The sequence below is a fragment of the Geotrypetes seraphini genome, chromosome 10, assembly GCF_902459505.1.
Source record: "Geotrypetes seraphini chromosome 10, aGeoSer1.1, whole genome shotgun sequence".
Lineage (NCBI taxonomy): Eukaryota > Metazoa > Chordata > Amphibia > Gymnophiona > Dermophiidae > Geotrypetes > Geotrypetes seraphini.
The window spans coordinates 126,508,751-126,521,052 of NC_047093.1; the positions used below are offsets into that span (position 1 = coordinate 126,508,751).

General features: G+C 40.9%; 1 protein-coding gene across 2 annotated transcripts in view; it reads right to left on the reverse strand.

Annotated features, from left to right (window-relative positions):
- Positions 1-12,302, reverse strand: part of HMCN1 (hemicentin 1) — a 461,110-nt gene that overhangs the window by 341,678 nt on the left and 107,130 nt on the right. For both annotated transcript variants that reach the window (XM_033960229.1, XM_033960228.1), the window contains exons 12-13: positions 5,205-5,346; positions 527-654 (exon numbers count right to left, since the gene is read on the reverse strand). In XM_033960229.1, coding sequence (XP_033816120.1) covers positions 527-654; positions 5,205-5,346 — 270 coding nt within the window. The remainder of the gene's footprint in view (positions 1-526; positions 655-5,204; positions 5,347-12,302) is intronic.

Genomic DNA, 12,302 nt, shown 5'->3' on the forward strand with positions numbered 1-12,302 from the left:
ACCGCTCTAAATTACTGTTTTTAGGGCTCCGACGGGGGGGGGGGCGTGGGGGGAACCCCCCCACTTTACTTAATAGACATCGCGCCGCATTGTGGGGGCGTTGTGGGGGGTTGTAACCCCCCACATTTTACTGAAAACTTAACTTTTTCCCTGTTTTTAGGGGAAAAAGTTCAGTTCACAGTAAAATGTGGAGGGTTACAACCCCCCAAACCCCCCATAATGCCGGCGCGATGTCTATTAAGTAAACTGGGGGGGTTCCCCAACAAAACCCCCCGTCGGAGCCCCTAAAAACTGTAATTTTGTGCGGCGCGCACCTCCACACTGCGCTCAGTTGTCGGCGCGCGCTTTTGTCTTTCGCGCCATTGTCTATGAACTAATATTCACAAATGAGCCTTAAAAACACAATTAAAGCAAACCTTCTTGCGTTTATCTTTTTTACTTCAGTCTAGACTGAGGCAAATTCGTCAATAACGTCATTTTGTTTCTGTAGCATTTTTGATTACTTAACCCCTTCTGTTATACTTGCCAATATAGGTGAGGTTGGCAGTTTGTCTGTCTGTTCCAGCTGGGTTACTGGCCAAACAGCCATATGATCCTGCATCTTTTGGAACGGCCTTTTTAATGACCAGTGTGCCTTCAGAAGCCAATCTATATCTGTAAACAGAGTCCAAACAAGCATGGTCACAAACCACAACAGACACCTCTTCCAAGCGGTAAGACTGCAGCTCTTCAAAGTCCTCCTGCCAGCAGCTAAGGACTTGGCTTCTTTTGCATTTTTGCGGGTAATTTTGTGGTTTTGATTTTGGTTTTTCACCACATTAAATATTAAACACTGTTTTGTTCTGTAGCACCATGCTATAGATTATATATCTCTGTGCCTGGGTGTATTGCAGTTTTTTTCTCAGATTTCTGAGGTTTGGGGGGGGTTTTTTGCTGCAATTGTACCCGGACACAAGAGGAGACTGTGATTATTGCACTCTAGCCGGTTGGCTTGATTGTCTGGCATGGACTAAGTTATCCTGCCTGTTGTTCTGAGGCTCGTTTTGATAAATATTTGGATTGGCCAGTAGCACATGACAACACAGTGTTTTTTAAAATGTTGTCATAGGTGTGATAATACTATATAGCAAATCTTTTTGCATAAGAACTTCCATCTCCGGATCAGACCTTAGGTCCATCAAGTCCGGCGATCCGCACACGCGGAGGCCCCGCCAGGTGTACCCTGGCATAAATTTAGTCACCCGTATCACTCTATGCCTCTCATAAGGAGATGTGCATTTAGATTACCCTTACCCGCAGACTGTGGATCTGATCACCAACACCTTTTAGTATAGCTAAGGTCAAACCATAAAGCTTCTATTGTTTCTGTTAATCTTTTCCATGTGCTAGGCCAGCGTATTGCAAACTGTGTGCCACGGCATACCAGTGTGCCTTGTGAGATTTCTGGTGTGCTGCGACACCCTGGCGAGGAGAATCGTCCACGTCAGTTGCCTGCCTACAGGACGTGCCTCTCGTGGCACCAAAAACTAAAAGTACTAACATATTATTTTAAAACACTCTTAAGATTCAAGATTCTGCATGCAGTACAACCCCCAGACAAAAAATTCACCTTTTGGATATTTTTCTGTAATTGCATTTAAACACAACCAGATCAACATTCAACATTATATATGTATAATTTTTGGAATTAATATTTGTAAAAATGGGGAGGGAATTATAACTTCTGTTTATATATAATGTATAATATATACTGATTATAAATTAAGTTTTATTAATTATAGATACAATGATATATAATAATTAATTATATTACTTGTGAATCAATTATTGTAAAAATTGAAAATTAATAAATAAAAATTTAAAAAAAAAAAACATTCAACCACACGATGAATCTGAAACATCTCGCCTGACATGTTTGGCGGCATCATCCATGTAGGTGGTCCTTTAACATTCTCCGATATCTCTAGCTACTCTGTGTGGCTCACCTATACACAACGGACTAGATTCAGGAAGTGATGCACAAATCGGAGTGCTCAAAAAAATGAGCCCCGATTGCTAAACGGCACTCTTGGTCAGATTCCATAAACAGCGCCTAACCGCGGCTAATTTTTAGGTGGTTGTCAATCAACCGCTAGGCGTCCTGTATAGAATCACGCCTAGTGGCATCTAAGCAGACTTAGGCTTCCTAGAGGTAGGTGTCGGTACATTATGCCAGGTTTACCTGACCTAATATACCAGCACCTAATTCGGACGCTTAATGAAGCCTATTTTCTGCTCCTAAGCATGCCTACTTTTCAGATAGGCATCGTTAGGAGTTGGAGGCGCTGCACAGATATATGTATGTAAGTTCTATTATCAATTAAAATAAAAATTTTTTTATAGTTTTTAATGGCATGGTCAATTACTACGCCATTTAACCAATTTAAAAACAGATTTAATTCCCCTCCCCCTTTTACAAAACTGTAGCATGGTTTTTAGCGCCAGCCACAGCGGTAACAGCTCTGACGCTCATAGAATTCCTATGAGCATTGGGGCTACTACCGCCGTGGCCAGGGCTAAAAACCGCGCTAAGGTTTCATAAAAGGGGGGGTAAGTTAGGTATTGCTAGACATCCATGATTAGAACACCTAGCCTAGGTGCCATTTATAGAATCTGGCCCTCTGAATTGGGCACCGTTTATAAAATAGTATTTAACGCCGTAATTTGCGACCAGAGATTTACATCAACTGAACCTTGATGTAAATCCCCTTGCCTAAATTAGGCCCAGATCCCAGGATTCTATAATAGTGCATACATGAATGCCTCGGACCTGCTCCTGAAACCTCCCAAGGCCATAAACCCTTTTCAGTTGCGCACTAAAAAATTTACTTACGCATCTTTATAGAATAGTGCCTAACTTAAAGTGTGTGTAAATCCTAATTGCTGCCATTAGCGCCAATAATTATTATTTCCCAATTGGTGCTAATTGACTTGTTATGCACTTAATTTGTTGGGGTTATAGATTTAGAGCAGGGGTGGGCAACACCGGTCCTCGAGGGCCGGAATCCAATCGGGTTTTCAGGATTTCCCTAATGAATATGCATTGGAAGCAGTGCATGCAAATAGATCTTATGCATATTCATTGGGGAAATCCTGCAAACCCGATTGGATTCCGGCCCTCGAGGACTGGAGTTGCCCATGTCTAGTTTAGAGGATAAATATTGCCACTTAACAGGGTATTTATTACGATGCAGTGAAAGTTGGGGTTTTCAACATCTTCATTTCACGTGGGAATGACTATCTCAGTACTGCAAGTTAGTCATTTATTTAATGTATGAATAGCACAGCTTGCAATCAGCTTCACAAGCTGCATTTTCATAGTACCAATGAGCCACAGCTTGATGCTTTCAAGTTACTTCTTAAAGGGGTTGGTGCTCAAAATGAGGAGCTGCCCCCTCCCCCCTAAAAAAAAAAATAACATCCTTCCCTACGACACCTAATGGTAGTGCCATGAGATTACTGCTAAGGTTCATCAATGCCATTTTTGAACTGGGCCCGCAGGGGCACAAACAATTGGGGATTATTCCTGCCCCGCCCCCACTATACCCCTAGGGGTGGTAGGCCCTATGAGAGGGTGAGGGGAAGCTTTAAGTAATGGGAAGAGGTCTTTGGGGTGGTAGGAAGGGTCCATTGGATTTGGAGAATTTTTTGTGGCTGGGGGATGTGATTCAGGTGAGCATCAGTAGGAAGGGAGAGAGTTCCTGATTTTGAGTGCCATACCCCTTCCCTAGTTCTAATCTTCTTGATCTCTCTCCCATTCCCTCAAACCCTTCCTCACTACTCCTTGCGAGGGTCACTGATAGTCTAGTGCAGTAGTCTCCAACTCCAACCCTTTGCAGGGCCACATTTTGGATTTGTAGGTATTTGGAGGGCCTCAGAAAAAAATACTTAATGTCTTATTAAAGAAATCAACATATATATATCAATAAGAAGATCTTGTAAAAGCTTGTAGCAATAATTTATCTCAGTGTACTCGCAGACCTCAGTGATACTATCTGTATGCCACTAAACTTTAGATCATACAGACATAGTCGGTATCCCTAATCGTCATTGGTCATGTTATTTATTTTGCAATACTTTTTAAATTATTTTCAATAAATATATTTTAGTAATAAATTACTCATCTTATCTCCTGCTACGCGGGTGGGGGTACGCACTCCGACGTAGTCTACGTTTCGCCCATACGGGCTTTATCGAGGAAATCCCCCTCAGTATTAGCAGTTCATGCTCCCCGCGTTGTAAGTTTAAATCGGGGAGCATGAACTGCTAATACTGAGGGGGATTTCCTCGATAAAGCCCGTATGGGCGAAACGTAGACTACGTCGGAGTGCGTACCCCCACCCGCGTAGCAGGAGATAAGATGAGTAATTTATTACTAAAATATATTTATTGAAAATAATTTAAAAAGTATTGCAAAATAAATAACATGACCAATGACGATTAGGGATACCGACTATGTCTGTATGATCTAAAGTTTAGTGGCATACAGATGGTATCACTGAGGTCTGCGAGTACACTGAGATAAATTATTGCTACAAGCTTTTACAAGATCTTCTTATTGATATATATATGTTGATTGACTTGAAGGAAGATTAGAGAATTTATAGAGTCAGTGGTTAGGTTTTATTAAAGAAATGACAATTTTTACATGAGGTAAAACTCTTTATAGAGTATAAATCTTTCCTTTTGGCTAAGTCTTAATAATAATATTGTCATTTATAGCTAAAGAGACATATGATCAAGAAACTCTTTTAATTTACTTTTGTGATTATGATAAACATACCGAGGGCCTCAAAATAGTACCTGGCGGGCCACATGTGGCCCCCGGGCCACAAGTTTGAGAGCACCTTCTACTCTCTCCTGGCTCTGGGTTCAAAATGATGGCATTGAGCTCTAATAGTATTTTTATTTTACTAACAAAATTGTAAATATGAAATATGAATGGCCTTTTAACTAATTTAGGGAAACCATTCCTAGAGGCAGGGAGAGGGCAGCAATATTATCTCCTTAGAAAAAGCAAGTGCAAAAGAGAAAAAGCCTTTTAAAAATAGCTAAAGAGTACCCATAGATCTTGCAGTGATGTAGACTCTCTGTAAACTGCTTGCTTTAAGAGTTTAAATGAACATTTGAAAGTCCATAAGAGATGGAAAGACTAAATTCAGTACCTGTTTGATCCAACGAGAAACATGTCGTTCTGTGTCCAAACTATCTGAGGCTTTGGATATCCAGTTGCTGAACACTTGATTATCACCTCTGATCCCTCAATAAAAGTCTGATATTTAGGTTCTACAAAAACCTTTGGCAGTTCTGGAAAAGAAATTAACACATTCATAGGTATTCTGACACTGGCCCAAATTCCAACATACTTTCATTGAACCAAAAAAGTGGAAATAAAATTCTAATCCTGAGTTTCCTTCAAGCAAAGACAGCAAAATTATTTATTTTAAAAATTTATATACCTTTTAAACCTAAATGGTCCACATATTGTTGCAATAAAACAAATAAAATCAAACAAAGATTAACATATAATCATCAGAAAATCACCTGAAATGCCCATCAAAAGAACAACCGCAAAGATCAGGTCCTAGAAAAATGGCCCGAGTTTCTCAAAACAGCTTCCTACATAGCATTAAAGCCACCACAACTGGCAATAATACTTTCACCGGTCCAAGCAAAGAGACAAAAACTGAAAGCACTGGAGCTCTTTGAACTAACCACTGGGCTACACTGCCAGATCACTACAGACTGAACAAGAGTGATACTAACATCCTGTTATGATCATACACTTTACATGAAATGCTGAATACAAATCACAGTAGTCCCAAAGTAAAAAAAAAGCAGGTGTAGTAACTGATAAATATGTAATGTAATGTAATGTAATTTATTTCTTATATACCGCTACATCCGTTAGGTTCTAAGCGGTTTACAGAAAATATACATTAAGATTAGAAATAAGAAAGGTACTTGGAAAATTCCCTTACTGTCCCGAAGGCTCACAATCTAACTAAAGTACCTGGAGGGTAATAGAGAAGTGAAAAGTAGAGTTAGAGGAAAAATAAAAATAAAATAAACATTTTAAAAAGACAGCATTGATCTAAATACTTTGGAAGGTAGAGGAGAGGAGAGAAAGGAATAGAAGCAGAATGGGTCAGCGTCAGTGATGAAGTGGAGCAAGTAAGTTTAGGAGGAGCGATTGACGTTTCCAGAAAGGGCTTCTTCAGGGAAGAGACTTGGCCGACAGTCCCAGGATGCCTATGTCTCCTCCCCTGCGATGTTCTCCCATCCATGCATTCCCTCCCAGACACACTGCCCGTGCCCCAGCCGCTCCAAGGAGGCTGCCCCAGATGAGGTCCAAGGTGAATGCAGGATTCTCTCCTCTGCGGGAAAGCCGCCCGGAGCCGACAGTCGATCTTCATAGCGGATTGCAGAGGGGGAAGAGTTCACACTCTTGGTAGGATCGGGTCTGAGTGCTCTCGGTGGTTGTGGCTGGTCTCATTGCTGCTTAGGTGTAAAAGCAGTTGATCTCCACTGCTGCTGATATTTAAAAGCAGGCAGATTGATCTCTCCAATGGACTGCAGGGGGAGGAGTTCACGCTCCTGGCAGGATCGGGTCTGTGGGCTCTTGGTGGTCGCTGCTGCTTGTATGTAAAAACAGTTGTTTTTCTACTGCTGCTGATATTTAAAGCAGGTAGATTGATCTCTTAAACGGGATATAGGGGGAGGAGCTCACATGCCTGGTTGGATCGGGGCAAGGGCTCCTATTATAGGCAGCTGGTCATGCTGCTACTTAGGTGTTAAAGCAGTTGATCTTCCTAGCGGACTGCAGGAGGTGTGGAGCTCACACTCCTGTCATGATCTGGTCTATGGGCTCTTGGTAGTTGCGGTTGGTCCCAATGCTGCTTAGGTGTAAAAGCAGTTGTTCTCCCACTGCTGCTGATATTTAAAAGCAGGTAGATTGATCTATCCAATGGAATGCTGGGGGAAGATCTTATATGTCTGGTTGGATCGTGGCAAAGAGTTCCCGGTAGTGGTGGCTGGTCCTATTGATGCTTAGGTGTAAAAACAGTAGATCTATGTTTGTTCTGAAGATGACTTGTCATAGTAAAAATCAACTGATACTAAACTAAACTAAACCTTAAGTTTATATACCGCATCATTTCTCATACGAGGACAGGCTACACAGATTGCAGCTATACTCTCTCGAAGAGCGTAGGGAGAGGGGAGACATGATTGAGACATTTAAGTACATCACTGGCCGCATAGAGGTGGAAGACAACATTTTCTCTTTCAAGGGTCCGTCAGCCACAAGAGGACATCCGCTGAGAATCAGGGGCGGGAAATTTCATGGGGATACCAGGAAGTACTTCTTCACAGAAAGAGTGGTAGACCATTGGAACAAACTCCCAGAGCAGATGATCGTGGCAAGCAGCATACAAGATTTTAAGAATAAATGGGATGCCCACGTCGGATCTTTACGAGGGCAGTGTAGAGGTGATACCACCTGTGAGCGACCCCTTAGGAGGTTGTTAGGGGAGGGTTAAAGGAATGGGCAGACTTGATGGGCTATGGCCCTTTTCTGCCGTCATCTTCTATGTTTCTATCATTTCCACTGATGTGGAGCTCGGCACAGTTTACAAGAACTTAAAATATAGGAAGAGAAGGAAAAAAAAAGGTTTACATGAACTTATATATAGAAGAGAAGAGTAAGGAGGGATAGAATTACATTTTAGTGAAAAGCCAGGTTTTCAGTTGCTTGCGGAAAAATTGGAAGGAGCCCAGGTTCCGCAGCGGGGTAGTAAGGTCGTTCCAAAGACCTGTGATTCTGAAGAGAAGGGATTTTCCCAGTTTGCCTGCATAGCGAATACTGTGTAGAGAGGGGAAGGATAGTTTATACCTTTGGACGGGTCTGGTAGAGTCAGGACTCGAGGAATTATAAGATAGTGGGATTAAGGGAGGAAGGATGCCGTGAATGATCTTGAAAGCCAGGCAGGAGCATTTGAAATGGATTCTGGAAATCACTGGGAGCCAGTGAAGTTTGGCTAGGAGTGGGGAGACATAGTCAGACTTGCGTTTTGCAAAGATCAACTTGGCTGCAGTATTCTGGATTAGCTGGAGTCTTTGAAGATTTTTTTTTTTATAGGCTTAAGTAGATGGCATTGCAGTAGTCTAGTTTGGAGAGGATGATGGATTGGACAAGGACGGCGAAATGTTGTTAGCGAAAATAGGATCTTATTTTCCTCAGCATGTGGAGGCTGAAAAAGCATGATTTAGCCAAGGAGTCGAGGTGGTCATTGAGGGAGATACATACTATTTTAGGGGGTCAATACAATTTGAGCCCCAGTGACTTGATGAATTACAGATCTTTTTTTTTTAATTCTTTATTCATTTTTAATCTTTCAACAAGTGTCAACAAGATCTAAAATGAAATCGTTTTTGTGCAAGATCAGTAAGGTCCTCCAATATCATCCTCATGGTTGTTTTCAATGTCTCCAAACATCTGGTATAATTCAAGATTAAAATAAGTACAACATACTGGTTTTATTTTTCTTATATCTGTCATGATAACAGACCAGTCTAAAGAAGTGTATCTGGAAGCATGGCACAGTCACCATGAAAGTAATTCAAGTTGGTTATTCTTAACAGCTCTTCTCAGGAAAAAAATCACTAGTCACTCACATAAGTGTTTGGCACTGAAAAGAAAAATTCTTACAGAGCTTTTTGGAAGTCAGAAGTATTTCACAACCCAAGAACAGTAGTTCCTGAACTCTTGCAGTACCATGGCTCCCCTTAGTTGTATAAAAAAGACTTGACTGGAGAGAGAACAGCTCCAAAGGTGAAGAGAAAATGGGTAGCCGTTACAGTTACCATACGGCTCCAGGAAAAAAAGAGGACGGATTGAGAGATCCGGGTTTTACTTCCATTGCTTTCAATGAAGGTAAAACCCAGATGTCTCTATCAGTCCTCTTTACTTCAATTGCTTTCAATGGACGCAAAACCAGGATGTCTCAATCCATCCTCCTTTTTCTGGAGCCATATGGTAACCCTAGACGTGATCGCTTGTTTACTCTTTCCAAAAATTCTAGGACTAGGGGGCATGCAATGAAGCTAATAAGAAATAATTTAAAACAAACCAGAGAACATATTTCTTCACTCAACATGTAATTAAACTCTGGAATTCAGTGCCAGAGAATGTGGTGAAAGCATTTAACGTAGCAGAGTTTAAAAAAGGTTTAGATAATTTCCTAAAAGTCCACAAGCCATTATTAAGATTGACTTGGGAAAATCCACTGCTTATTTCTAGGATAAACAGCATAAAATCTATTTTACTCTTCTGGGATCTTGCCAGGTACTTGTGACCTGGATTGGCCACTGTTAGAAACAGGCTAATGAACTCGATGCTGTCCTTCAGTCTGTCCTAGTATGGCAATGCAGGGAAGAACTACTCTTTTCATAGATCAGACAATCAATTCACCAACATAATTTTACACTGAGCAATTACAAGCAGAACGTTTAAGAGTCTGTTTATTGACAGATATGTCTGTTCCATGATAGATACACACAAGAACATTCATGTGTATGTTACTGAGAATGCAACGTCTATTACCCACAGAACAAGAGACTTAGCACAGAGAGAATTCTCACTACAAGTTCTGTGGATTTGGGGTCATCATGGGCAATACATTTAAAAAACTCATTCTCAAGTCTATTCTTCTATGCAGTCATAAAATTTTGAGATAATTACTTGTGTGTTAAGATGCTGGTTACCATATGAAGCTTGGGCTAACTTTATTGAACCAACCAGAAATGATTCTACATAGATAAGTGTGCATTAGCTCTCAGGGTCTCATAAGCCTTTACTTCAGAATTCTTGCAAAGTTACAGTGATAAACCAAAAATGATTTTGTTTTTCTCATCTATATAGAAATATAGAAACTTGATGGCAGATGAAGCCCAAATGGCCCATCCAGTCTGGCCTTCCGCAGCATCCAAAATTCCACGTAAAATCCAACAAAGAAAAAACAAGTGGGAAGTGGGATAGAACATGTCAACCGTGAGATAAACAATCTTTTATTTATATAAATTAAAAATAAATACAGAAACGCAAATATAAAAAGTCCTATAAACGTGATGTCCTTATGTTGAAAGGATCCAATTGTTGACCCGACAGTCCGTGTTTCAGCCCCCCAGGTGGAGGCCTGCCTCAGGGGTGTGTCTATTGCAGGTGACTAGGTGTCACCTGGGGGCCGAAACACAGACCGTATTGGGTCAACAACTGGATCCTTTCAACATAAGGTCATCACATTTATAGAACTTTTTATACATGTATTTTTATTCATGTGTTTCTGAAATAAAAGATTGTTTGTCTCAAGGTTGACATGTTCTATCCCACTCCCCACTTGTTTTTTCTTCACTAAAAGAACTAAAACATGAAATTGCTGACCTGCTGTTAGTGATCTGTAACCTGTCGCTAAATTCGTCTGTGGTACCTGAAGATTCGTTTTCTATCCCATTCTCCCCAAAGAGCTCGGAACAGATTACAGGTTAACATATATAATATTATACAGGGGCAATAATACCTCCTTTTTCCTATACACCCGAGCATCCTTCTAGCTTTCACCATCACCTTCTCAACCTGTGTGGCCACTTTAAAATCATCACATGCTATCACACCCAAATCTCACTCCTCTTTCATTCACAAAAGTTCTTTACCCCTTAAGTGTACCGTTCCCTTGGGCTTTTGCAACCCAAATGCATGACCTTGCATTTCTTAGCATTAAATCTTAGCTGCCAAATTTCAGACCATTCTTCAAGGTTCACTAGGTCCTTCCTCATGCTATTCACACCATAAGGGGTGTCTATAGCAGATTTTGGTATCATTCGCAAAGAGGCAAATCTTACCTGGCAGTCCTTCAGCAATATCACTTACAAAAATGTTAAAAAGAACAGGCCCGAGAACCAAACTTTGAGACACATCACTGGTTACATCCCTTCCTCGGAGTGATCTCCATTGACTACTACCCTCTGTCGCCTTTTATTCAACCAGTTCCTGACCCAGTCTGTCACTCTGGGGCCCATACCAAGGGCATTCAGTTTATTTGACGCTTGTGTGAAACACTGCCAAAGGCTTTGCTAAAGTCTAAATACACCACATCTGAATCGCTATCTACTGTGGTCTTTCAAGGCAAAACTCCACCCTTTACAAACATAAGGATTCATTTCTAGAAATGCTCTTTGGTCTTTAGTAATCAGTAGGATAAACCCATTCCACATCTGTTATTGATGGTACAGAGACTGCTAAATGCCATTTACTAACAGGAGATGATACGGTATACAAACCTAAGGATTAGATTAGATTAGATCTAATGAGAGTCATTATCTTATTTTTTGAAGTTAACTTCTTATACAATAAATACAGATGTTTGGAAGAAGGATCAGGAATTGCTAAATCAGACTTTCCAAATGCCTCTTAGATTCCAGAAAGATCCAAAGTGAAATAATTAATTGTTATAGACTCAGAAATCTCTCTCTTCCTATGTGAAACATTAAGCACCTCCACCTTCTAAAGCACCCAAGAAATGTACTTAATCTTTCTAAAGATGGGAATGGAAGATCTTGTCCAAGGGAGCACCGTGAAATGAAGTCCTCTCAGGCCTCTGTGAAAGCAATTCAAAATGTATGCTTTCTTGACAGGAATTGCTTATCTATGAAGGAACGCACCAGCTCTTTCAACATTGGCTGACTACAGTATATATATCCAGTTGAAGCATCTAAATTCACTGCAGAAGATCTATTGTTTCATACTATGCCTGGGGTGGAAATTCTTAGTGAATTGAGCCCTTTGTCAAGAAAGTGGCTGTGAAGGATTGACAGCTTAGAACAGCCAGCTATGAATTTCCTGTCTCTTAGAGAGAGCTTTGAGATGTTTTATTGACATGAAAAGACTCGCAAAAATGAACACAACAACAACAACTGTCAGGACATGAAGAAGAAGCAGTGGTTGCATAAACAAAGATAACCTTACACCAGCATGTCAAATATAACTGTCCAGATAACACCCATCCCCCCCAAAATCCCACCTCCCCCAACCCACCCCCACCCGCACCCCCTCCCCCTGACCCCCCACCCCAAAGGAAGTGGAACGCCAGGCAGAAAAAAAGGATAGGCACAAACCTAATTCCCCCCCAGGGTCTGGACTCTGATGACCCCATGTTTTATTGATGGGACTAAACAGTCAAGACTCTCCTTTAATGAACTTAAAATGA